Source organism: Platalea leucorodia, assembly GCF_965183815.1.
Source record: "Platalea leucorodia genome assembly, chromosome: Z".
In the NCBI taxonomy this organism is placed as follows: Eukaryota; Metazoa; Chordata; class Aves; order Pelecaniformes; family Threskiornithidae; genus Platalea; species Platalea leucorodia.
In genome coordinates, this window is record NC_138858.1 from 25765057 (window position 1) to 25792926 (window position 27870).

The 27870-nt window shown below is 44.9% G+C and overlaps 1 protein-coding gene across 10 annotated transcripts in view; it reads left to right on the forward strand.

Moving 5' to 3' along the window:
- The window catches only part of CDK7 (cyclin dependent kinase 7), a 62355-nt gene that overhangs the window by 16790 nt on the left and 17695 nt on the right, over positions 1-27870 (forward strand). For 4 of the 10 annotated variants that reach the window (XM_082335962.1, XM_082335961.1, XM_082335966.1 and 1 more), the window contains 3 exons: positions 1292-1378; positions 7380-7529; positions 9230-9377. In XM_082335962.1, coding sequence (XP_082192088.1) covers positions 1292-1378; positions 7380-7529; positions 9230-9377 — 385 coding nt within the window. The other 6 variants (XR_014230657.1, XR_014230656.1, XR_014230658.1 and 3 more) reach the window with 6 other exon arrangements.

The following is a 27870-nucleotide window of genomic DNA, read 5'->3' on the forward strand; positions in this document are numbered from 1 at the left end:
ACTGGTCAGTCTGAAAACACCTTGAAAGAAATCTTCTGCCTTCGTTTATCACACAGACAGGTGTGCTGGTACAATTTGGTTGGTAGTGCAGAAATGGAAATGTACAGTGGCTGTTTAAGCAGCACTAGTGATGTGTACATAAATATGCATTACACCTGCTAAAGTTGGATAAACTCAAGGAAAGTCAGAAAGCAAATAAATTGTTAAATTCTGTTGATTCTTTGGCTTCTCACAAAGCAGAAAATGTGTGTTTTATCACTGTGGTAGTTTTAAATGTATCTGTCTGTTTTCCTACTGAGTGTACTGGGTTGAGGGACAATGCAACTTCTGGGAGCTTTACAAAAGCAGTTTATGTTCAAGGGGCTTTCATGACACCAAAATTTAGTACACTACCTAATAGAGATGTTCATTACGGTCTTTCTATCCTACTTAGTTAAATAATGCCTCTACTTCTTCATAATTTTGCTTTGGTCACAAAGTCCCTTTTTTCTTGCATTGTGTACCTGATCCACAAGCTCCAAGTTGAACTGGGAAAATATCCCCTTTTCTGTCTTCTGCTTAGTTTAAATGAGCTGTGACACTGATTATGCAGTTTCTGTCCGAGTGGGTCACTACTCTCCCTCATGTTGTGATCTCATTCCATCAGCCTAACTGCTGCTTGTGTAATCCAGTTACAATTCACTTTAAATGTTTTGAATATACATATAAAACCTAACTTCAGGGAGCAGATGACGGGTGGTGAGGCACTGGAACAGGTTGCCTAGAGAAGCTGTGGATGCCCCATCCTTGGAAACATTCAAGGTCAGGCTGGATTGGCCTGATCTAGTTGTAGATGTCCCTGCCAATTGCAGGGCGATGGACTAGGTGACCTTTAAAAGTCTCTTGCATCCCAAAGCATTCTATGAGTCTATGATCTTTAACGTCCCTTCCAACCCAGACCATTCTATGATTCTATGACAGAAAGATCACTGTGACCAACCGACTTTAAACTGGCAACTGAGATGTAAAGTCTTTCCTCTCCTATGTTTAGTTATTTTACGTTAATGTGGTGGTGGTTTAATCTTATGTTTTGCTCTCTGCTATCAAGTGAGTGATATCAAGCCTCGGTTGCAAGAAACCTTCAGAATCTATTTGGACATCACTAGAAAGCCTCAAATATTCAGTGTACCTCTTTGTGGGCAGCTGGTATACAAAGATGTTTTGCCCTGCAATTATGAGGGATAGCTCAAAGCTCCTCTCTAGAATTGAAGTTCAGAAGTTAATTCCATCAAATGCTGTTGCCTTCTTCCAGGTTCCTTTTTTGCCTGGAGACTCTGATCTTGACCAGCTGACAAGAATATTTGAAACACTGGGCACTCCAACAGAAGAACAGTGGCCTGTGAGTCCTTTTGTTTAACAGACTGACACTAGTTTTACTTGATACTCTGTATTTTAGCTTTTGAAATTAAATTAAAGGGTATACCAGAATACTTGAGTAGATTTTCAGAAGGCAGCTGCCTGATCTCAGAAAGCGAAGGATAAGCAGCTGAGATTTATTGTTTCTCTTGGCAAATCTTTGGTCAATATAGCAGTGTTGTTAGCGTTAAACAACGGTAATGAAACTTCTTGGTTTCCTTTCTCTGTGTATCCGCAGTTTCCCATAGCTATTGGTGTGAGGTTATTTTTGTTGCTTAATATTTTTGAGATGCTTGATTAATTAGTTTGCTTTAACCTGAAAGGCTTTAATCACTTTCAGAAGTAGGAACAATTTGTAGGGACTTAAGTTGGCCTGGATAAGTTACAGTTTTGGGATACAGTAAGAAACACCAGATCAACAGTTTTAGGGATAAACAGTTTAACTCAGAGTAACACTACTGTAACAGATACAAATTAGTAGTACAATTATCTCTGTTGAGATGACAGTAAATTCAGTAATACCAGGCCAAACTTCGTGTCAGGGCACACAATGATCTACCTAACCATGGTTATCAGGCAGACTGACAGGAAGCAGGGCGTAGCTTCTGATGAGCGGCTTGGACACCAGTTAACACATCCCTCCTCTGCTCTCCTCCTGTGCCAGTTTTCCTTTGTGTGAATGGTGCTCAGGCGCTACCTTAAGTAATGCGCGATCACCAAATGGGGCTATAACCATATGGAGGAGACACTGTGTAAGGCAATACTAGCCCCATGTTTTCACCCCTTGCTTATGTGACTGTGAGGGGGAAAGGGTGGTCGTCTTGCCATGGCAGGATAAGCCCAAGACTGGTGTTGACACTACTCACCTGACTGGGAGTGTCAGGTGTGGAGAGGAGTCTGGTCATGGAGTGATGAAGGGTTAAATTGAGACAAGACAGTCAATAAGGTGGCGTGCCAAGAAACCATCAGAACAGTGCGGGCCAAAACCCAAGTACAAATCTTTAATATGACAACTAAAACAAATAGGAAGCCACTCAAAATAAGGATAACAACTAGGTAAAGTAGTAGGATGTTCCATATCCCGCTAACGGTGGAAGGCAGTCCTAAGAGGGATTCCTGCCAACTATGTTTGACTTTTTTTTTTTTTTTTAAAAAAAAAAAACAAAAAAAAAAAAAAAAAACAAAAAAAAAAAACAAACAACCACACTTTGCAGGATTTGTTTGATCTCTGATACCATGATTATTAAAGTTTCTTGTTCCTGCTTCTTTGTCTGTTTCAGTAGTCGATGCAAGTGTTCATATTACAAAAACGATTCAATTAGAGATAAATTCATACTGATAAGGGTATGGATGATATGCTGGGTTTGGGAAGGGAAGTAGGAGAGGGACTTGGAGATGTGTGAATAGTATTACACTTAACAGACCTATTGCCTAAAGGCATACAGTATCAACAGAGTGAGAAAATATAAGGGTCATGCTACAAAAGGGTTAACATAGGCATACTACATGCTGATTGCTGACCCACCGATGTGTTGGTCCCTTAACTCATATAGAGGTATCTCCCATTTGAACTGTTTACAATCCCCCAGTTAACTGTGATGTTCTGCTCGTGGGTTATGGAGGTATAATACAGTCTCAAGGAAGGATTCCATATTGGGGAGCTGTGGGGTTTTCCTCCTACCAGTGTTAAAGTAGCAAGGTTCCATAAGGCAGTTTTCCCGTTTGTCAGTACAATTTGAATACATTCAGTTCACTGCATTTGAAGATGTATTCCACAGTGTGTTGCAACCTGGGCTAAAGCTTCAACAGTGGGATAACTCCAGTGCTCATGCAACCAGAGAGCTGCCATGGTGGGTCCACATTCCAAGTTGCAGATTTGAGCTAAGGTTTCCTCAGTTTCATCTGCTACTATTGGGCTGCTGTCAGCTTATCGTGGGTGTCAGTGTCCACTATCACTTCCACCCCTCTGATTGCAGCAGTGGCATCTGCTCAGTCATTCCACCTAGCCTCAGCCGTGGGGTGAGCAGAATGGGATCAGCATGGCCCACAGCCAAAGTGTGCAAATATCTTCCTCAAAAAGGTGGCCCCTAATTTCTGCCCCAAGAGTACAGAAGGAGCATGCTTTCTAAGAGGGAAAGCCACCAGCTGCACCTAGAAGAACAACCCAGGGGTCAGACAGTATGGGCAGAGGAGAGAATGGCTAAGCAAAGGGCCAGGAGTTTTAGCCATCCGGGCAGTACCGTGGCAATCCACCATAACGATTTGGCTATCAGTGGTATAGACGCTGGTGTCGCACCCAAACCAGGCATATTGCAAAGGATTGCTGAGCCACCGGTAAACCAGGCACCCTCCTGTGGGGTGGTGAAAGGAAGGACTTGGGTAACAGGGAAATCCGAGTGGTCACTGGTAGCTACAGGAATGGGAAGGGTGAGGCGGGTGAGAACACAGTGGTTGGGGCCTGGAGGCTGGGCTCCATCAGTGATGACAGGGATACCAAAACCCCAATGTTGAGTGGCAGTGGACTGAGTTCATCCTTGAGGGAAAGGAATGTTGTGAAGGATGTAATGAAGAATAGGATGTAAAACCCTAAGTGTAAGGGGATGATCCCCAAGGAGTTTGTCAATGTCAGAAAAGGTAGCAAGTAAAGCACGCTCCCCTTCGCAATATGAGGATTGTGCATCTTGCCGCCCCTTGCTACCAAAATGGATTGGTTTAGGGGTAGGGTCCTTGGAACTTCTCTCCTGGAACAGTCCCCACCAGGCACAATTTCCATGCTACTCCACCCTGAGTTCAGATTTCGCAGTAGGGCTGAGAGGTCCTAAATATTGATACTGTTGAATACTTTTTAGGAGAAGGCTTAAGGCCTGTTGATGACTTGTGTTCCAGTCCCAGATGAAATGTTTTTGCAGCAAGGAATACAGGGAATGGACTAGCTGACTAAAACCAGGGACATGGGCATGCCATAATTTCCAAAGTGCCTAAAACTTCTACCATATAAGCTGCACCCTCCATAGCACCTCAGAGGGACTCGGGGCTTCGGACCAGCCTCCTGTGGTGCTAATTGGACCTCTGATAAGTTTGGGTGATGCAAGGCTGGGGTGTCCAGGCTCCAGCTGATGGAATGGCAGGAGGGGCACTTGGGCCTTTACCTCCCATGGGAGAATGTGTGGCACAATGTGGGGTGTTGGCAAGAGCCAGTATCACTGATGCTGGGACTCTGTGTATTGCCCACTCGGGAATGCCCAGGGCCAAACAGGCTTTTTCCATGATTCAAGGTGCTTTGGGTCAGGGCCCTTTCACAGAGGCATAGGGGTTTTTTTAACTTACAGGGGCACAATAGGGTTTGGTGGTAACTGTAGCTTCGTCTTTAGGGAGACGGGAAAATAACAGAAAGGGCACAGCAGAAACTACCTTTTGTAATAGCAGGGACTGTGTGGGGCTGGGTGCTGCACCTGTAAGGCCAGTGCCTTTTGACATTATATGTCCTGTGAGTGGACCCTTTTTGACTAGTAGGCACCACGGCATCTCAGTGCAATGATGATAGGTCTTCATCTGCCACAGAGCCTACATCTAAAGCATGATTGATAACCAACCTAGCTATGCTCAATTATAAATCGGTGGGATTGGCCAGGGAAAAGCCAGGGTCCTCAGTCATCTTGGGGTGCTTCTCTTTGAACATAAGCTGTTGAAGCCCAAAAGACAGTCTGTATTTTCTGGTGGAATTTGTAGTCAGATTTCAGACCCTAAAGTGAGGGTCTGGGCTTCTGATTCTGAAATTTGGATGGTATCCGCCCCTCATATTTCCAAGCCAGGTTAGGTAATTCAAAGTAATAGATCTGCGATAGCACTTGCTTAATTTGGCTAGGTGTAGGTTTGTGAAAGGGCGTGTAGAGATACTTGCAATGCCTCCATTAGCATTATACTCAGTTTCAATAATGGATGAGATTTGTAAGTCTGGTTGGACTTTAAGAATTTGATGTATCATTGTTTGAATCTAAATCGAACCAAATATTTCCTTCCCAGTCTTCTTGGTCAATATATAAAGTTTTATGCATTTTTGTTGAAGAAACTCCCTTTTCTGTAGCTTCCAGCTGTCGGTCAAGTTTTTCTGGGGCAGGTGCTGCCACCAGGGGGACCACGAGGCGCTCTGATTTCTCTGCGCAAGCCTGCACGCTTTTAACAGAGGCAGTGGTGAGAGCCTTGTCTTCAAACGCAGGCTGAGTATCCTGCTGGGCTTGAGAGAATTCTTTTTGCAGGGAGACAGCTCGGGCTTTGGCTGCACTCAAACGGTGCTCAGTATTTCTGAGACAATGAGTGAAGAGGAATAGGCAGAGTAACTTCCCCTTCGTGTTTTTGTCTTTCTGAATTTCTCTAATTAAAGTAGCTAGGGAAAAGGGAACAGGTACATCCCTCCGACAGAGAATCTGGTGTACATGGGGGGGGGGTGCAAAACAACCAATTAGGGCACCTACTAGAAGGCTGGGGCAGGTAACGATGCTGTGTACCATACCCCACTTCTGACACCAGAGGTGGCCCAGCCAAGTTACAGATTCAGGATATGGTAACAGCCACCACACCTATAGCTTTAGGGATAAACACTTTATCTGAGAATAATGGTGCAGTTACAAATACAAATCACTAGTATCATTATCTGGGTCAAGATGACAGTAAATCCAGTAATTCACTAATACTGGGCTAAACCTAATGTGAGGGTGCACAATGACCTACATAACCATGGTTATCAGGCAGGCTGAGAGGAAGCGGGGCATGGCTTCTTCAGGTGGGCAACTTGGACCAGCTGATGGGCACAGGGGGTCCAGAATTCCCTGATCAGACCATCTTCTTCTGTAGTTGGGCTGTGGAATCACTCTCTGGACTTGTTAACCAGTCATCACATCCCACCTCTGCTCCCTCTCCGTGCCGCTTTTCCTTTGCATGAACGGTGCTCAAATGCTATGGTATGCGATCACCAAATGGAGCTATAGCCATACGGAGAAATATCATATAAAGCAGTACTAGCTCCACACAATTCTGTTGTTCCTCTGGGATTCTAGCTGAAATGCATGAAGATTTTTAGAATGACGTTTCTGCGTTCTTTGGAGGGGAAGAGTTAAGATATAGGTGGGAAAAGGAGAGAATAGGAAATTTGCTAGCACGACAGAGGTGATGCATTCCCAAATTAACTTGCAAACCCATGCATTTCAAGAATTGAAACCTTTACTGTCAAGATTATAACTAATTGAGCACATTTTTCACTTCAATGTTAATATTTTATTTTGCTTGGATAAACTTACTGAAGTGTGATGACTAGAGGTTTAAAATACTTAAAACACTATTAAAATACTACGTTTGGATAGTTGTCTGTTACAAGATCATTTTTATGATAGAATTTGAATACAATGGGATTGATTTCATACCTACAGGAGAAAAAAAGTACGCAATTCATCTGTTGTTTAACTGCTTGGCATGTTTTCCTTACCACTCCCCAGATAAAAAGTTTCAGTGGTGCATTTCAAAAGTAGCTCAAAACGCTCATGATGATCAGCTAACTTAGAGGAGGAGGACAGTGTATTATTAACTTGGTGAAAATGCAGACCGGCTCTTTTGTGAATCTTGTCTCTTCTACCACGTCAGTTTGCAAAAGAAAAAAGTTTTACTGCATTTGTCTGCACCCACTCTAAAGTTTTTTCACACTTCCTTTCTTTGTTAGCAGTTTTTCGTTTTGGACTGGTCACCACTAAAGCAAGGGAAGGACAGATCACTTGGAAAGGGAAAGTGTGAAACAACTGTTAACAGTTATTAAAAAAAAAAATAGTCATCTTTATGACCTACTATTCCTACATTTATTTTATTTCAGTGACCAAGTATTAGCAAGGTGTTCTGAAAGATAATGTGCTTCTGCTGAAAGACAGCCATGTGAAGTTCCCCTTCTGTGAAAAGCTTTCTAACTTGAAAAACGTACATTCCATTTTTGGTCTTTGTAGGGGATGACAAGTCTTCCGGATTATGTCACATTTAAGTCTTTCCCCGGAATGCCACTTCAACATATCTTCAGTGCAGCTGGTGATGATTTGCTCAACCTTCTGCAAGGCTTATTCACATTTAATCCTTGCACTAGGGTTACAGCTACGCAGGTATAGTACACTTGCATTATGTCCTAATGTTCATTAACCTACTGTTCATATCAGATACGTGTGCTTTGAAGCAAGTAAGCCAGGTTTGAAATGAAATGTCATGTAGCTCGGTCTATGAAATACTAGAAGCATATTTCCAGTGTTTTATAGAGGGAACTCTGAAAGGCATAAATGATGCTGACTGATCATTCGCAATGTAGAGCAAAGGTAAACAACTAAAAGGTGTATGAGACCTGGCCTTCAGACAGTCATTGTATTTGATGTTCAAAATTTAGGCACCTAAAGCTTGAAACTTAAGACTGAACATAGCATATCTTATTCTCTGGGTTTGAAAGGTTTTCATCCTTACTTCATCCAGTCTCTTCTTCAATTTAATTTAAACTTTTTAAATTCTTTTTTAACATGAAATTCTGTGGTGATTTAAACCAGCATTCTGATCTGAATATCCTTTTCCATTATACCTGGGTGAAACTGATCTCAATTTCCCTACTCCTTGATGGGGAGAAAGGAAGGACTTTGAATGAAAATCTTGCAGAATGTTCTAGTTCAGAATATGGATTTCTGCTATGCAGAAGATAGAGCAGTTGGCAGTTTCAAAACTGTATCTCTGTTACCTTACACTATTAGGGAAGCATGCAGGAAACAGAGCTGTCCCCTTAAGGCCTGGACTCCCTCATTGCTTGTTAGACAAGGCAGATCCCAATCCAGGGGATTAGTACATGTGTTACATGTCTTTTTACTAGAAGGCTTTTTCAGAGCACACTCAGGTTTTTTTGGTCACCCTCTTTACAAACTTTTAATATGTTTCCAAATAATTAGTTCTGCTGAGGTTGGGACACCTCTGTACTAGTTCATATGTATGAAGTCATTTTAGAGGTCATATTGTATGACGGTGACTTGAGTATTGAATATATATGATTTTTCTAGTCTAGCAGTTTTATTGACAATGCTACAGTTTAAGGCAGGAAACAACTTGCTCTTACTGTATTGGCTTGATTTATAGCTGGCATTGAATACCATGTAACTGACATTAGCAAGAGTAATGATTACCTAAGAGGCAGCTTGGCCTCTTTTCCTCATCCACAGTTTATGGAAGCTGTGGAATTCCTAAAATTTAAAATAGACTATGTAATTCCACTACATGAAATTAACCGTGCTCACTTGTGTTTGTCTTCAGCTCTAATTCAAACTACGTTCTTCTCACAGTTTACAGTGTGGAAACAGCACAGTTAAAGAAATTTTGGGGAAAGACCTATCTTAAAAGCTAGCAAAACAGCTGGTGTCCAGGTCCTGGATGTGATCAAGACTTTGGATATATTCTTTTAATCTTTCTTTATTCCTAGTTTGTTCTTTATCCTCTTGTCCCATCTGTCTATTCAGAATGTAAGCTGTTCAGATCTAGAAACTTGCTGTTTGTACAGGAGCTCCTGCAGTGTTGTCTAGAGTTTTGTTAGGATGTCTGAGCACTAGTTAAAACTAACAGTACACAATTATCTCTTGGCTTACAAATCAAAGTGCTGTGGGTAGTCATTGAGAACACAAAATCTTGATTTGCCCCGAGGCCACCTTCTAGTATAAAAGTGTCCCAGTAGTTTTGAACTCCCAATTGCAAGTGCTTTATTTCATTATAACCTCTTTGTAGATGGTGTTCTGACACCTTATACTAATCACTTGGTTGTTTTTCTTCCATTATCATTAAGGCATTGAAACAGAAGTATTTCAGTAACCGACCAGGACCCACTCCAGGAAATCAGCTGCCGAGACCCAACTGTCCTGCAGAAGCTGTAAAGGAGCAACAAAATGCACTTTTAAATTTAAAAAGGAAAAGAACAGAAGGAATAGATCAAGGTAACCTCTTACTGTTTCACCTGTTTTAAAAGAGGAGCTACATGCTCAGAGAGAATGTAATACTTTCAGTATTTCAGAACAAAAACTCTCTGAATGGACTACAGCCCTGGGCACCAGCACCAGCTGAAGCCCTTTAATGATTTATGTTTTAGGATAAATGCTTTAGGGTGAGAATGACTTAGTTCTATGTTCTAACAGAATTGGTACAAAAAAGGCTCTTTTATGACACTTAGGAATCTATTTGTTAGAAGAAATACCTAACTCCATTAATTTCTGTAATGGAGTGTGGTACTACCGAGTAATTTATAGGCTATTATGATACACTTTACTTTTTTTCTGAGACATCTTGCTGAGGTGGAAATAACTTAACTTCACATCACTTAAAACAAAAAAAGGTGGGGGGTGAGATACAGAGAAACACAGCAGGTTATTCTTTCAAATGACAGACTGGAGACTGTAAATTGGGTTCAGAAGAGAGACTTCTGCTCTCTCTCGCTTAGACTAAGCAAGTTAACTGTTAAGACTGCTCTGGGTGAGGAACACTAAGCACATTTCTGTGACCCTTTTAAAAGGCAAGCCTATCCCTAACATTTACTTCTATATGGCGCCTCCAGTCTGCCCCAAACAGTAGCATGTACTTTGTATCTTCATGGCAAGAAAAGCTCTGAGGACTCAAGACCTGTATCTGACACTAAATTACTCAGACCTTCTAGCAGAGAGGCAAATATTGGTTCTTAAACTTGGAGTTGGTCTTCTTAACAGCTGGAATATGCTAGATAGCAGCTGTCAGGTTAGCATCAGCTTTTTGTTATTGCCAGTATGAGACTATTTTGATACAAAAGTGATATCTTTTTGGAATGGAGATGCTTCCATGAAAGTGCATTTCCCCTTGAATTCAGTGAGACAGCTACATTATTAGAGTTTAACTTACTTTTTAGGCACTTTGACTTGTTATTTCTTAGTCTGTGTCAAATTAAAAGTAAAATGCATTAGTTCACTAGCTTAAGATTCTAATCTCAAAGAAAAATTTAATCAGTTGATTATTTGCATGCTTTTTGCGGACCCCAGTACCGTGGGTCAGCTGACACGTGGGAACCTGTCAAGTTACCATAGCTTAAGTAATTAATTTAGCTCCTTTTGCAAGGACCATGTGAGGGTCTGTGATTAGTGTTTTGGAGTACATGCCCTAAAATATGCCTGTTAACTAAAGGACAGGAAAGAGGAAGAAATGCTTCCTTGAGTTCTGTGACTTAACCATTTGAAGTCTTGCATTTGACAATGAGCAGAGTTTCCAGAGCTGTATCAAGCTAGAACACTAATTGCTTTAACATCTTTCTGAAAGTCTCATCTTCAGCGAGAGGAAATCAGACTTGCATGTTAAATGCCAAGAGTTTTGAGAGTAGCTATAACTAAGGAATTTAGGAAGTCAGCGTTACTTTTTGAGACATTTGAATATCCGTATAAAAAGCAGTATCATTTCCACTAAATGCAAATGGAAACATAATGGATTTCCTGATGTGGATTTTCCATTATGTTCTGTTACTGCCTTAGCTGGGCTGACAGAACCAGAGGGTCTCAAAGGTAGATCCTCTAGTGCCAATGAACTTTAAAGGAGAGCGCCAATGTTAGAGCTAGCAAATCTGCTACCCTGGATTTCATTTGACCTCCTTACATGGCATTATCATCTAAAGTTAAAATCTGAATATTGGTTTGGAAGAAGAATCCTACAGTCTTTGTTTAAATAACACTTGAAGCACAGCATGTTTTTATTGCTGTTGAGGGTGGAAATGTGCAAAAGTAATTTCAAAGAAAAATAAGTTGCATTCCCTGAAATTCTTAGGCTGGCCTGTGCTTGCATCCTGCACAGTACGTTCTCTTTCCCTTAGCCCTCTTGAGGTAGCTCTCTGGAACTTAGCAGAATGGACCGAGTGATTACTGATGGGTACCCTCTTATAAAATGTTGGCACTGGGGGCTGGCTCCCAGGAAAACAATTTGTGCCATCCCCACAAGTGCTGCTTTTCCAGAAGAACAAAACCCTGTAGCCTGTGGGGCGTGTTCACCAAACTTAAATGTGCAACAGCTCTACTTCTCAAAAAACAGCCTCTTTATTGTCAGGGGAAAACTATCACTAGATGGATGGCTGCCTGTGAAAAGTATTAAGCATGCATCATTTCCAGCTATTGCTACCACTTATTTCTGATCAGTGAGGTATGTGGGGACACTGATGCTATGATGACATCATTGTCTATCTTCTCCACTCTGGCAAACACTTAATCAAAAGCAGCACTCCTTCCCTGGGACACCAATTTCTAGTGCTATTAATCTGCATTTCTACAGAGCTGTAGGTTCATGGAACAGAGAGTACAGAAGATACAGCACTAAATGTTTTCCTGAGTTAACGCAGTGTAAGGAATCTATCTAATTTCAGAACTATTGTACATTGGTTTGGAAAAAAAAAATACCATTCTATTCATATCTAAGGTTAAGAATTTGTATTGTTTGGGCATTCGTTTAAAGTTCATGGGTGTGATTCAATGTCAGTGTATTTTAGAGGAGACCTCTGCCTATAGGGTAGGCAAAAACAGTTGGATCCTTTCATAGTAAGCTTCTTATCCATCCCAGAAGGCAGTTATGGTTTATTCTACCTACATTATAAATAAGTAGCATAAGAAAAAGTGAGACGACAAGGTCTAGGATGAGACGTAATGGCCTCAAGCTGCGCCAGGGGAAGTTTAGGTTGGATATTAGGAAGAACTTCTTCACCGAAAGGGTGGTCAAGCATTGGAACAGGCGGCCCAGGGAAGTGGTGGAGTCTCCATCCCTGGAGGTATTTAAAAGACGGGTAGACGTGCTGCTTGAGGACATGGTTTAGTGGTGGACTTGGCAGCGATAGGTTAACGGTTGGACTCGATGATCTTAAGGGTCTTTTCCAATCTTAACAATTCTATGATTCTGTGATTCTATAATCTGGAATGGAATCAGAAAAGTACTGCTGCCTTCATCATCTCAACAGCTGATAAACAAAGATATGGTTAAAGAATGAGGCAGAGACTAAAAGGGCTGTTACTTCCTGCAGACAACTTATTGCTGGGTAGTGACAGCACGTAAGAAAAATCATTAAGAGTGTATCTGTGCTGCGGCAGGTTAAGCCTTAGAATAGCTTGCCTTCCTTAGTTTTAAAAGTAGAATTCCCTGGTTAGCTTTTTATACCCACAAAGATAAATACTTACATGTATCCCAAATGCAATTAATTACAGAATTTGGGACTCATTTGGAGTACACTTACTGATTCAAGTGAGCCTCCATTGTAGCATTCTTTCATAGATTCACTGGAAAAAGTCAACATGTACTGCTGCTGCAGCAGCAAACAGCATCTCAGAGTAGATGTATCTCAAGAACAGTATCAAATGAGTCCTAAAACCTTGAGGAGGGGGCTGGACCCCTTTACTTTGGTAACAATGTGATTTACACTTTTCAGGATTACCAAAAAAGTTGATTTTTTGATTGCTGTGGCTGGTGGATGAAAATGAGTGAAAATGGCCCGAGTCCCAACCACGGAAAACATGCTGTAATAGGTGGTTATTTTGTAATATTTTTATATGTAAAATGTGAATTTAATATTTCCTTACTGAAATGGAGGTTTCATTAACCCTATTTCTTTTTTTTAATAAAAGCATTTTTAACGAAAACAAGGAGATTCCTTTCTCTGATTTGCTGTCTCGTTACTTTGACTCGTGCTTTGAGGTAGTAACTGTCAAAACTGCTTGCTGGCTACAGATTTACAGAGACTAATTTTGCAGAACCTTTATGCTGAATCATGTGCTGTCCTGTACAGGTGCACGCCGTAAGGAGGAAAACTACAAATAACACCCTTCTCACCTGGAGCTTAGATGTACATATGATTGTCTGCCAGCCCTATAATAAATGTTGGAAAAAATGTAACATTATAGGGGAAGAGCAGGATGCTTTTTTGTTCCAGTTAATATGCCAGTGTGTTAACAAATGAGTTTGCATGTGCTCTCTCAGCAGTCACGTATTAAGACTTTCCAAGGACACATCCACTCTATTGAAAACAGTATGATGCACAGATTGAATGTGAAGTGCTAGGTTTTTTTTGCAGACTCCAGTCTTCCAGGAGAAATTATCTGAGAGCATATAAATACTGTTTCCTTCGCAGCCTCGAGATTGCAATAAGAGATGGAGGGAGATCCAGCTGGGAAAACTATACCAGCCCTTCTGTCAGCCTGTGGCTGTTGAACAATTCATAGTGCGGATACTGTGCTCAGCTCTGTTGCCTGATTTCCAGCATGGCTGTGTTGCAAAGTGGCTGCTGGATAACCAAACTTGTGCAGTGGAGACAAACAAGCCAGCAGGTGCTGTTGATGCGGCTTAACTGCATGCCCACCCCTGTTGCGCAGTGGACCTCAGGGGTACCCGGTGAGCCCTTGTCATTGTCCCACCTGTGAACTGCTCTCACTGTTCTGTTTTCTAATGTATGTGGCAAGTGTGTTAGTAGAAGACTCTGAGGCTTGTAGAGGAAGAGCAGCCATCTTCTTGCTCCCATGTTACTTCGTTTTACTCCTACCTTGAGCCAATGTGAAGTACGCTGCCCTTGTAAGGGAGAACAGTTACTAGTCTCCCAGTACCCTACTGTGTTCTGTATTGGTTGTTGGCAGTTGAAAATTAAATTTCCTACTAAGATCTAATTGACAGTGTAGAGAAAATGTTTATCAAAGAACATTAGTTACAGCAGTTTTTACTGTCTGTGTCATCAAACATCACCATCCTGAATGCAGGCTGGGGTATTAAGAGAACTGCAGTCCTACTTGTCACAGGCACACATACGAAAATATGTTAATCTGAATAGGGAAGAGAGGGTTAGGAGTACTGTAAACTTTTTTGCATTGAACTTATCTAGGGCAGCATTCTGACTGGAATTCAAAGCCACTAAAACAAATACTGCATTTTTCAGTGAGTATCCCAACTATTGGGTACAACAAACAGAGTTAGCACGGCAGTGACAATTTTAAGTATTCTGTCAGCTCTGCCTTGAGAAAGTAACAGCATTCCCTTCTTGTCAAATGCTGTGTGTGCCTAGATGATGCTATTCCCTGAAGGAAATGTTTTCCAGTAAAACAACTGAAAGAGGGTAGATTTAGATTAGATATAAGGAGGAAATTCTTCACTATCAGGGTGATGAGGCACTGGAACAGGCTGCCCAGAAGAGCCGCGGATGCCCTGTCCCTGGAAGCATTCAAGGCCAGGTTGGATGGGGCTTTGAGCAGCCTGGTCTAGCGGAAGGCGTCCCTGCCCATGGCAAGGGGGTTGGAACCAGGTGATCTTTCAGGACCCTTCCAACCTAAACCATTCTGACTCCAAGTAGCAATCCTCTAAGCTCCCACTGGCAAGAGTTGTAGAGCAGGTACTGAGTTAGACGGGCAGCCGGTGTTTGAATGTATAGAGAACAGTCGCTGTGCTCTTTAAGAGGAGGGTTGAAGAGAGAAGGTATTTTGTGACCAAGGCTCCTGTCTTGTATGCTTCGAGTCACGTGTTTACCACAGCAGATGCTCAAAAATAACAATGCTTCTATATGATGTAAGTTCAGGAGCTGTTCCCTTCCAGCTCCCACCCTGCAATTCATTTGGCATACTGTGCACTGCATGTATGGTTGGGGCCTGTTCTGTACCGTGAGGGTATACACTAAGTCCTGTTTTCAGCTGCGTTCATGAACAAAGCTGCCCGTGTCGGGTACTAAAACTGCCTTGCTTTTAACGATGGTGTTGTGCATAATATAAAGTGTATGTACATCGCAGAGGAAGATAAGATTAGAAAAAGTATCAGCATAATATTTTTTCTTCATCTCAGGCTTTTGGATAGTTTGATTTAACTTTTGTGACTCAGGTCAGAACTCTGGAAGGGATATTTGGGACTCCTGGCAAATATAACTTAATATGCAATCATATGCAATTAGTCATCTAAATACTGTTTAATTTGTGATTTGGTTGCCTTGTAAGTTTTGTATCACGCTAATCCTGCTTCAGCTTTGACAATCTGGTTTTTATCACACCAACTCGTTGAATATACAGCTGCTGCAATCTACTTGGCTTCTGTTCAGAACCATAACAAACAAACATGGTTTGCCTTGAGCCTGCAATGTGCGTGCTTGTGCGAAGGTCTAAGTTGTACACTTGTGCAAACTGGAACATAATCTACATGCCTTCTCTCTTGGGTTGAGACAGTTCTTCTGCCCTTACCACCTTTTTATCATGAGTTACTGCTGTTTCTTCCTGAAAGGTTAGTACTCCTCTGTGCAAACTTGATGGCTCTTACGTTGAGACTTAATGGAATTTGCGTAACTTCTGTGCGTTGTGCCAATACTGTTTACATAATTGAATTAAAACTTTGTTTTCTTCCTTCCACTTGGTTGCCACAATAAACGTGGCAAAACTCATTGTATGAGCACACAGGACAGAAGGGGAAGGTGCTCTCTGTTTTAAACAGAACTGATTTCATTTTCTCACAGATACCAGGATTACTTGTGGCATGGAGAGCAAGGACTGCTAGCTATCACATCCTCATCTTGTCTCCCGGGTTCTTGATCGGTGCCAACACTGTGTGATCCCTGCAGCCTTCTTGTTTTGACAACGAAGGCTCAGAGCCAGGCTGAGTTGTAACATACAGTTGTTGCTTTGCATCTGTGGCACGCTCTTATCCATGGTGTGGCGTTGATGCTGTCAGCACTCCAGGCAGCACTGCCAGTTCTTTGCTTTTACCTGTGTTCGTTCTTGGGTTTTGTGGCTGTTCTTGTTCTCTTGACTTACTGCATGTACGCTGCTAGCTTAACTCCTACTCAGCCATTTCTTCTGGTGCACAAATGTTTATGCTCCATGTGCTCCAATGTAATGATGCCTTTACAGAGCAGGTTTCACCTGTGACCTTTTAATACTCATTTGCTTCTCCAAGAAAAGGGAGGGATTGTTACAAAAAAGGCTATAGTTAGGCCTGCTTTTCTTTGAATCCCTCTGTCCCCCCTTGCATTTCATACTCAGCTATGTCAACTTCATCTCCGAGGTAAGGTATTCTCTCCACATGGCTATAGTAAAATCACAGGATAAAACAGGGATAGGTCTGGATGTAGCTTGTCAGGTTGAGATAGAGAAGCTTCTCGGAGAGCTAAACTGAGTGCTTTGAGCACTTTTGGCAGGCTGTGTTTTGACATACATCTTGCTGATATCCAGTAGTATGAGAGGCTGGGGAAAAGACATGCATGGCTGCAGTCTCTTTTTGGCTCCAAAATACAGCACTGCCTAGGAAAACCTTCTGTTGCTTCTAATCTTCCCGAAGACCTGCTGGGAATTAGATTTGTTCCTCCCATAGCCCACCACCACTACCGGGAAGGCTCCAGAAGCAGCTCTGTTCTTGCTAGCTTGAGAACTCTGCTTGGCCAAACTTTGTTCATCGTATAACGCCAGTTTCTCATTTTCAAGCTTCCCCAAGTAGAGCTGGAATAAAATCTCAGTTTTGGTGCTGTTGAACTAGCCTCATATCATCTCTGTGATCAGTTCTAGTATTTTCTTACTTTCCTTCTATTTGTGAGCAACTTATTCAGAAAATTTCTATTAATTTCCTTTTAGAAACTCTTATTCTTTCAAATAAAAGGATGGGGGGTTGGGCAGGGAGGGTTCTGTCTCTTCCTTCCAAAGGATCAAATCCACAGGCAGGCAGGCAGGCAGGCAGGCAGGTCCTGCACAAGGATCTTCCGAGAGGCTTGCTCTGTCGTCAGCGCAGAGGCTGTCAGTGTTGTGACCCTTTCCTCCAGTGCTGTCGATTCAAATTGTGCCCAGAAACCTCCACACTAGCAGCGTTCATTACTGTGATAAGAACAGAACGGTATGCGGAGAAGGGAGGAGGCAAGGGGGCATGTCACTCTTAATTAGAAAGCATTAGTGGAATGTGGTTTATTGCCTACTACAAGGTACTTGTGCCACTTGAGTAGGGATGCTGGCAGTCACACTAAGCTGACTTGGACAACAGGTTGTGAGCCATGTGTTTTGGTTTTGGGAAACCTACAGTTTGGGCCAGGCCGGCAGGCAGGTGCCCTCAAAGAATACTTAGGCCACCCATGAATGAATATCTGTTTTGGGTTTGGTTTTTTTTTTTTTAAGGAAAAAGTTCACTGCCAAAGAAAATTAATGGATAACTAACAAAGTATTGCAATCTGGCAATTCTGAAGTCATCAGTCTACTACTGGGTTGAGAAGTGTAAAATTGTCTTTTTCTTGCTACTTGAGACTGACCCACATGTTCAGGAGCTTCCTCTGGTTTTCTCACATCAGCATCCTGAGGAAGTCAATAGCGCAGAAAGACAGTGCCACCATGGTTTTTATCTTTATATATGTTGGTAGAAACTGATTTTAATCTATCAGACTTAACTGCAGGAGCTGAAATGCTGATTTACAACCGGATCGGTTTTCCCTGCCCCTGGAGGCAGTGTCCGGCAGGGAGGTGAGGCAGGCAGGTGGTCGGATGGGGTAACAACCGTCAGCCTGAAGCTCATTGTAAGGATGGAGAACCGGGCTGTCTCAGCATGCAGCTTGAGCCTGCTGAATTTCATATTCTTGTAGAACTTGTTTACTAAGACCCTTTATGTTGACCTTATCTAGTAACTCGGGGGCAGGCAGGCTTCCTTTCTTCCATCTGTCACTCATTAACTCCAGTAAGAGTTAGCGAATGCCTCAAGGCAGCCCCAGGCTCCCTGCTGCTGGCTGCTTACCTGAGTGCCAGCAGTGTGTACATGCACTGGGCAACGCTGCTGTCGCCTTTCCTCCTAGCACAATGTTTCCTTAGTGTCACCCGAGTTAAATGGTTATGTCAGTTACTCGTATGGTAAAGGCATGAGCGGTGATTAAGAAACCTGCGACATCATAATAATAAAATCCTGATTTAGGAATGAAAAGCTATACTGCATACAGTTGCTGAGAGGTCAGAAAGAATGGCATTTATAATTGGCATTACATGGTATTGTGCTAAAAAGGGTCAACAAAGATCATGCAAATGCAGCACCTGAGGAGTTCAGTTCAAAGCTGTGTAGTATTACTCTTCTGTACTTGGTTACAAAAGTTAACCTAGTCAGAAGGATTTAGCTGGTGCATTTCTTTAACAGACAATGCAGATTCGAATCCACTTTGAATTAACATTGGAGTGAAAAAAAACCCAAGTAACCAGTTTATTAAACTATCATACTCAAAAGTTTTTTTTAAGCAAATTTGCCTGGAAATACGAACCTTGTGGATTTTTAATACTAAAATCTTCAAGTGATGTGAAATGCTTTCTTTCAAGTCCAACAAGTGATTTAAAACATTTAATTTGCTCAGAATCTAACCAAATTTGACTACTTAAGTGCCTGGATTTTTTTTTTCCTTTTTTAATTTTTTTTTTAAGAACTGCTACCAGCTAGAAAAGATCAGTGTGAATTACAGAACACCAATGAAGAGATAGTGGAAGACACCACCATTTAGCATTACGTCCAGCCTGATATTCTGGAAGGGCCAGTTACATGTGCGTGTCTGGCCCCACATGCAGACAGTCTCTGTCATCTCTGTCATCAGCCCGGTCTCGGAGATTTATAGTTGCAGGTTGCTCTTGCCTTGCACCGGCAGATCATTCAGTGCTCTCTTTGCTATTACAGTTGCTCTGTGTGCCTCCCTGCACCTCCACACACAATCTTGAAGGTGATCATCCAATTACAGCAGTAACAAACACTGCAGTGTGTAAGTCTGTTACTAGATCCCAAGCCAACTGATGCTTTTCCGAAAGCTGCTGCTGCTGGGAGATGTAGTCTCCCGTCCCTAGAGAAGCTGACAACAGCTTGAAAGCTTAGATCCTAAAAGCTCAAACATCAAAAGACGACATAAAAATTACATTTTTTTCTGTCATTGGACTCTTTGCAGCCACTATTGTAATGGTCTTACTTACCTATTTCTAAGCAGAGTAGCAACTGGAGAGCCAAATAAGTAAGGTGTAGCGGCCGAGAACTCTGAGCTAAAAGAGTAACTGGAGACTTGGTGCTCTTGGCAAATCCTGGCATGGGCCATACCCTGCCCTTGGGCTTCCTGCATTGAAACACCAAGCATTAAAGCACCAGCCAAGCACTGAAACGCCTCTGAGATGCTTCAAATGGTAATGGTGCACCTTTCTGTCTAAGTGGGCTATTCCCACTTGCTTTTTGTCAAGTCCACAGCTGGGCTGTGCTGTGGCAGCTGGTCCTGGCACCATTCCTAGATACGCTGGCTTTTGGAAGATACCCAAAGGTTCTGGAAACCCTTGGCTACCCAAGAGGATCTGGGGAGAAGCGGTCCATAATCCAGGTGCTGGTGCATACTTGGAAAAAAAACTGAGGAAGTCATGAGTTTATTGTGGCCTGCAGCCACCTAGACTGTGAGACGGGGATGGTCTTGCAGTCACACACAAGTAAAACTCCTGGGTGGTAAATAAATTATTTTTACCGTCTGATCACACCTTTGCATGGTGCTCCCCTTTACTGGAATACCTTTTCCACAGGAAACTATTCCAGCAAACATCGCAGCAGCGGTTAGGTCGTTAGCTGTGTAAGAGGTTCAGTTTGGATCCGAGTGGTGGTTTCCAGAACACGTGCATGCACGTGCACAGACATTTCCCCTCCTTCCCATAACCACGTTTTTGACTGCTGTCTAATTGCTAGGCTCAAGCAAAATATACATTTACCTAAAAAGCAATTTCACATCTTTTGTATTTTAACAGGCATATAAAGTCTAAATTTACACTATAAAAATGAACTAATCTTAGGTAAGTGGCCACCATGATGTGTAACAATCTGGTTTTGTTTTCCTTCTGATTGCATTTACATTTGGAAAGACTTGCTGTATTTCATTTCACCTGAAAAACAGCCAAGTGGTAGATTTGTCTTTCTCATTGGATGCAGACTTTTTGTGCTCTTCTCCTTGCCAGTTGGCACAAACCAAAATCCTTTAATTACTGGAAAATCTTGAAATTACAAAACATTGAAAGCATCACTCCAAGTTGCAGCTTCATTTCAGAAGGTGTGAACAAAATGGCACAATTCCTAATATTCTTACCCTAAAATACACTGAGCTGGTTCATAGTATGTGTGTACTGAGGAAGCAGAGAGTCCTTGAGCATTCCTGGTAAGTTATGATTTCCACGCACTATGCCAAAAAGCTTTCTGCTTCACCACTAACATCTTTTGAGTTCTCAGTAGAGGCACTAACGCAGCATTCCTCTCAGAGTGAAGGGGAACAGTGAGAACCTCTGCTTCAGTTACGATAATCCATCTAGAAACGAGTTGGGAATGAGTAACGTGGACGCGTGTCAAGGTGCAACATCTGCAAGTGACACTGCAGTCGGGATCCAAGGGTAATGCCTTTCCTGGTGACCTGAGCAAAGCCCACGTGCCACGGAAGGTCACCGCTGTCTGTGAAACGGCTGGGTATCTTGCAGGCAGACTTTTGTGGGCTGCCTGGAGGTAAGTGGATCAAAGCGATGTGCTGCTGGGCCTTCAGCTTCTGCTGCTCCGCTCTGCTTGCATACACACTGAGTGAGGAAGGTGGCTTGCTCCCAGGGCACAACTGGCTTCTTGCCAGGATTTCTTCTGGGAAGTGCCACGTGGTTACAACTGCTAACCAAACGCTTTCCTTCATTCCTCGCTCCCCAGCACCTGAACTGGGACCAGAGTTTTAACTCCATTCCTGGGTACTCCTTCACCGTCTTACCACGGGGCCACTTCTTGCCTGACTCATTAAATCTCTGTAAATCTATGTTCGTAAAATTCCTTATACAAAGAAAGGCCAAAGCATCTTGCCTTTCTCTACTGATGCTATGGATTCCCCGTTACTTGAAAGCTCTAAGGCAGAATTAGCATCTCTTCAAAGAGGCACTCTTTATCCTGCCAAAAGGAACGGTTTGAGGCAGGAATTACTGGTTGAAGATTTCTGGCCCGTAAATCAGATTAGGGGAACACAACAGCCTTTTCTGATTTCAGAATATGTATTTGATGGGTAAACCTTGTTCTAAATGCATGGATAGTTTCAGAGTGACAGTTCTTTTCATGCAGTAACATCTGCTCATTGCTTTGCCATTAGCCTGCTTAATGCGTGCCAGCAACACAGCAGGAAAGTTCAAGCCTTTCTGGTGACGAATTTTTCACTTAAAAAGCCAAGGCGCACATCCCAGGGCTCTGGGGTGCTCTAACTTTGTTGGAAAGTCCATTACAGAGCTCTGCTGTTTTCTTCAGTGCAGAGGCTGGCAGTTTTTTGTGTCAGTGCTAATGGTGCTGGTGTTAACAGACCTGCGTGGAGCAGTGAACTGATGGCATTCCCCACACAGTGAATGCTTGTTGCTATGGCAGACATGCTGATGTGGGTGTACTCTTCCACCATACCCGTATCTCACCTTCACCAGTCTTGCTTTGCAAGACAGTTTAATTTTTAAATTAAACCTCAGGTTCTCCTTCATGTTTTGAGTTGATTTTGTAGATGTGGAAATTAAGCAAAGCCTGACCAGTCAGCTTCTCGTGATTGTATAAGAAGTCTGGAACAGAAACAGAAGACGAACGCAGTTTTGCTGAGTTCTTACTACGTTGTGATGCTCATGTTCCCGTGTCTTAACCACATGCTTGAAGAATCTGACTATGTTTTGAAGTTAAAAACACCAGTGTTTTTCCATTGCCTGTTCACTGACCACACTGCTTTCCTGTCGTTCAATTCTTGATTCTTTCTCTTCAGCCCCGCCTCTGGGGCGAGGAGCAGTAAATCAGAGAAGGTGTGCTGAGGCTCCTACCCCCAGCCCTGACCTCACCCGGGGCTGGGGCTTTTGTGGCTCCTACAGAGCAGGAGCGTCAGAGGCATTGGTGCCTGAACTGTGGTGGGGTCCTCTGGGATGCCCGCAAGCTGCTGTCCTTTGCAGCTAAATAACCATCTGGTTGAGAGAATTAATCTTACAACAGTGGTAAATATCCCATCTCTAACTGAGTATATGCAGGTGGTAGAGCACCACTAAAAATAAAGCACGTCTGCTTTTTATAAACTATACTTTTATAGTAACTCCGGTCTCTCCGGTCCCCAGCGTAACACCAGATTACCTAACGCCGGTCCCCCATGTGATCCGCTTCCCAAAGCATCGGCCTGCTGTTTGTTTGCACGCGCGCGGAAAGAGGAAGGGGTTTTACACAATAGGTCCCACGCTCCTATACCGATTTCCTTTTTGGTGCGCGTGGCTGCATTAGCTACGTGTATGTACCCGTACGCAGTTCATCAGCTTTTAGTCGCGCTGAATTCCTAAAGCTAGGGCATTTTGAGACTAGAAATAAGAGTTCCAAATAGTCATCTTAAATATTATAGTACACACACACACACAGAGGCAAGGAAGCAGGTGAGGGAGTCTTTTCAGGGAGACCCTCATTGCTACTACTGGCGGCTTTCTCTGCAATAGCAAAGATGTGCTACCATCGTCCCACAGGGAGCCGAGCGATGCTCAGCTACTGCCTCGTACTGCACTCGATTCCGAGCAACTGGTGCTGGAGAAAGTATTTCGGAAACATCAGGCCGGGAAAGACCTCCGCTCCTGCTAGGCACAGCCCTCAGGCCGCCCTGTGGACAAACACCACTTTTCCACGAAGCTGTGGGCAGCGTGGGGCCACGGGATGCGGCAAAGCAGTTTGAACCCGCGGTTGGTGCCTTGCGGTGTTGAACTCGCGTTTGACGCCTGGTCTTTGAGGATCTCCGTGGGTTTGGTGAATTCCAGCCACTGAGAACCAGGTGCTTTAGAGGGTCTGTGAGCAGGCAAGTGATCCTAGCGGCGTCCCTGAGAGCGGGGCAGCCTGCGGAGGCCGCCCCTGCGCGGATCCGGTCTGCAGGGCAGAGCCGTGGATGCCGCTGCCGCTTCTGCTGGCTGGGGCAAGCGAAAGAAAGCGCGGGCGAGCCGCGCTGGCCGCTGTGCCAGGCAGAGGCGCTGGCGCTCCGGCCGCGGTAGCCCTCCTCTGCGCCAGGCCGGGATGGGCGCCCTGCCCGCCGGCGGCCGCGGGGCGGCCGGTGGCGGGGCTCCGGTTCGGAGGGAGGGCGGGCCCGGGGCGGGGCGGGCCGGCGGCCGCGGGGGGCAGCGAGAGCCGCGGCAGGGCGAGGGCGCGGAGCCCCGGGCGGCCCCCCCGCCGCGGCGGCTGACGACAGCGGAAGCGGGGCGGCGGGGCCGCGCCGAGGGCGTCGCGGTGCGCGGCCGGGCAGAGGCGGTGCCGCTCCGCCCGCGGCGGCGGTGCCCTGCGCTGCCCTGCGCTGCCCTGCCCTGCCCTGCCCGCCGCCGCATGCGGGAGGCAGCGAGGGAGCCAGGCCGCGCCGCGCCGCCGGCATGTCCGCGCCCTGCTGCGCCGGCCAGGTAGGGGCTGGGGGCGCGGGGAGGCCGGCAGGTGCGGGCGGGCCCCGCAGGGCCCCCCGGCAGCGGGGATCCCCCGGGAGGCGGCGCTGGGGGCCCGCCCGGGGCCGCCGCCGCGGTCGGGAGCGGGGAGCGAGGGGCCGGGGAGCGCCCCGCGGGCCGGGGTGGCGGCGGCCACCGCGGGGGACGGAGCGCCCGGGCCGGGCCGGGGGAGGGCCGGGGGCCGCATCCCGCCGCTGCGCCTCGGCCGCGGCGCCGCGCTGTGCGCGGTGGGGCTGCGGGGAGCCGTGCCCCCCAGGCAGGCAGCGCCCCGCGGGGACGGCGGCACTTGCGGGGGGCGGCCGAGTGCCGCGGCGGTGCCTGGCTGCAGCGCCCGGCTCCGCCGGTGTTTACGGTAGTGTCTTTGCGGGGTTCCCGGGATGAATTCCCCTGCCGTTCCAGGAGGACCGGCAGTCGAAGGCTGCCGGCCTCCCCCCGCGGCGTGCGGGCGGCGGGGAGCGCCTCCGCCGCCGGCCGAGGAGCCGTGGTGGGCAGCGGGGCGCGGAGGGCGCGGGCATGGCGAGGCGCCTTCCCAGAGACCGGCGCTGCCAGGAGCCGCTCGCCAAGGGGCGACCGAGCGCGGAGAGCTGCCAGAGGCCGCCAGATAAGCGCGCTGGTGCCTGCTGGTGGGGAGACGAGACCCCGCGGTGCAGGCAGTGGAATGGGCTTCTCTCTTAGCGGCTGGCTGCCTGGTGCTCCTCAGACCCCTTCACAAACCCCGTTGAATTTGGCTTGTGGAAAGATTCGGCAAGTGCAGGCGCTGGCGGAGGAGGTGAGAGGTGAGAGCAAGTGGTGACGGAGGGCGGTGCAGGACCTGCGCCCTTCAGCATCCACGGGGCGATGAATCAGTGCAGCGTCTCGCCCCGCTGCGCTTGTTTCCGTGATTGAATCGACTCTAAGGGATGAAGGACGGTGGGCTTGGAGAAGGGTGGCCGTGAGGCCCTGCCCAGAGCTCCATGCTTGCGCTCAAGGGAAGGACTGCTGTTCTTACCGGTTGTCTCTAGCCTGGTGTTAGACTGCATCTCCCCCAGGCACTTTATTTTGTGCTTCGCTTTCCCAAATCTCCGCTTCTGCAATACAAGCCCATTACTACTTGTCCCATCTGCAACAGAGTAGCCAGTGAGCTTATTCCCATTTTTTTACATATCTGAACACCTTACAGTCCTAATTCTATTGATATTTCTTCATTGGTCACTCTTCCCACCCTCAGCATCTGGTTATTCTCTTGCACTTGTGTGAACCACCTGAAAAAATTTCAGATCTTTCCTGCAGGTTGAAATCCTGGGCTAGATTTGGTCTGCAGGCTGTAGTTCTTGCAATCTTGGGTGGGCCAGGAGGATTACTGCGGGTGCCTCCAGGCGCCTGTCCTCCGCGAGCTCCCCTGCGCCTCTGCAGACAGCCCTGGGCGGTCATGGGGGACAGCAGAGTATTAGCATTTGCTAATATTCCTCTTAAAGCAGGGGGCCTCCCTGGCTGCTGCTTCGCCTGCGTTTTGGCAACGTGTGAAACAAGTTTTGGAGCAGCTCAACAAAGTGCTGTGAGTAGGTGCTGTTACTGCAGTGGTTCATGGCTCTCTGCGTTTTCATTGCTTTTTTTTTTGTGACTTAATAACAAGAAGTGACTTAATAACAAGAGGATGGAACTGCCCAGAGACTCGTGTGGTGAATGGCATGGCTTTAGCGTGACCGAACTTCGAGACACTCTAAAGCCACTGTTCCTACCCCATGTAGCAATATCTTATAGTAATGTGTTTTTTTGACACTGATGTGTGACTTTGGAGTCTGTAAGTAAACTGAACTCCCCAGTGATGTTGGAGCTGAAGCAAAAGCCCTGAAGTGGATGCAGTCATAGCACCAGAATTATGCAATACCCTGGGGAGATGCATTTTGCTGGCTCAAGCGCTATTTTTGATGTAAGAGTTATCTGTGCTAAATATGGCATATTGCTGGAGTTATACCAGCGAACTTAGTGTGAATAACCTTTTTGTAGGCTAAGATGATAAATGGCATAAACCATGTTTCAATAGTATCAGTGTAACTTTTTTAAAAGGAAAAAAGGTCTTTTTCTTCATTACTTCATTTATTCCAACGTTGATGGGGGGATGTTTGTTTAACATCAATACAGAAGAAAAACAAAAGGGATAGAAGTTCTTCTTCTTCTCTCAACCCAACTTCCTCAGGCATTTTATGGGTACTGTTATTCAAGCTGGAAAATTGAGAAGGAATTGGCCTCTTCTTAAATGTTTCCCGGAAGAGGATGTTAACCCTGTCTCCAGAAGCAGAGATGATGTGCTTGAGGAAAGATGGAACTTTATACGAGTCCTGAAAAACAACGCTCATGTTGGGTCTCTTCTTTTTCCCTAAAATATATTAGTTTCATGGGTTTGATATCCCACAGGGTGGGTTTTTTTTGTATAAAGTATTTTTGCCCTGTATATATCTTATATCTGCGCCTTTGTTTGTGTGGATCTGCTTTCCTTGAACTGACTGAGAGCTTTGGTATTGTCCTTCTGAGCTGTGGAAGTGCGTTTATCATGCGTGGTTGTCTGTAGCTGATATCAAAGTTTTGTTGTGAGTTAACACCACTTGACTATCCGTTTTTTCTCCGTTCGTAACGCCAGCAAATTTTCCTGGTGTGAAGCAGATGATGAGTGATTGGTACTTTTAGTTTTGTGTCAAACCATGCTAAACATCTAGTTGATGGTGCCTGTTGGATAAATGCATTCAGGTTTCGCAGCCCAGATTCCTGGTGTTAAAGGATACAGCAGCAAGCTGCTGACCTTCAATGTACTTTGGTTATGCTGATTTTGCACTCAAAAATCATTTTAAATAATCTTAATTAACATTACTGTGTGACTTGTATCCTTGCCAAGTAGAGCCTGGGAACTTGCTTTCAAGGAGCTTGGCCGTTTATAAACTTTAATTTCTGCAGTTGTTTTTTATCAGGCAATGTACAACCTTGTTTTGAAGAGAATTGCGATTTTTAGGTTTCTCAGCTGTAATAAACTAGCTAAATGTTTCTTCTTTGGGTAGTGTTTTGCTGGTAGACCTATTTTGAGAATGCACTGAGAATACAGTTTGGTCCGGGCCTCCACAATGCTTTTGATTACATAAAAACATCTGCTTAAATGGACAGGAAACAGGATTTTACATTTGGCTTTTCTTCAGTAGTTATTCTCAAGAGAATAAAGTTGAGATCATGGTTAAGAAAAGCAGCTGTTGCGGAAAATCTTTATTACAATGAATATGTTTTTTCCAAAGTTAAATAAATGTAATTTAGATAGTTAACATTAATTTGGGGGGGCAGTATGTTGTAGCTGGCTTGGTCAAGAAGATGGATTTTTCAATTAGACCTGGTAGTTATTAAAGCTTATAAAGCTATTTTTGAAGGTCTGCTAAATCTTGAGTGCTTTCTTTTAATACTCTTCCGCACTTCGAAGTCATATCATGTAGTAAATGCAGTAAGATGTGCTGCAACTTAGAGTATCAGATTGTCATTTTATACCCAGACCTCTAATTCTGAGGGGTGTAAAAAAAAAACTAAAATGTTTTATTTATAAGATTGGCCTCGGTCAATCTTACGACTTCTGGAGCTCATGGCTTTTGGGGCAAGGGAGGGAAGGCCCCCGTGCGCTCCAGGGCTGCCTGCCTCTCTGGCACTGCCCGTTTGCATCTGCAGGTTGAGAAGGGGGTTTGCAGCCCTGTCCCCGTGGTCTCCTCTCCTCATTACATGGTGAAAAGGGTGGCTCTGTCACCCTCGTCCAGGTTTGCGTCCTGCGAGGACGCCGGGGCGCTGCTGGGGCATGTGAGTGGTGTGATGCACTGCAGCGCTGTGTGGTGGTGCCGGCGGTGTTCCTGCCTCTGCTCCACTGGTGCTCCCCAAAACACGTCTCTCCTTCTGCAGATGGTCGTCCTGGGTGAGCGGGGTTTGGTTTACTGCGTTTAACCTGAGCCGGTCTGTTAAAAAAAAAGAGAAGTTTAGCTGTGGGTCTTACCCCCTCTCACAGCTGCCTTTCCATGCCCCTGCCACCACTACT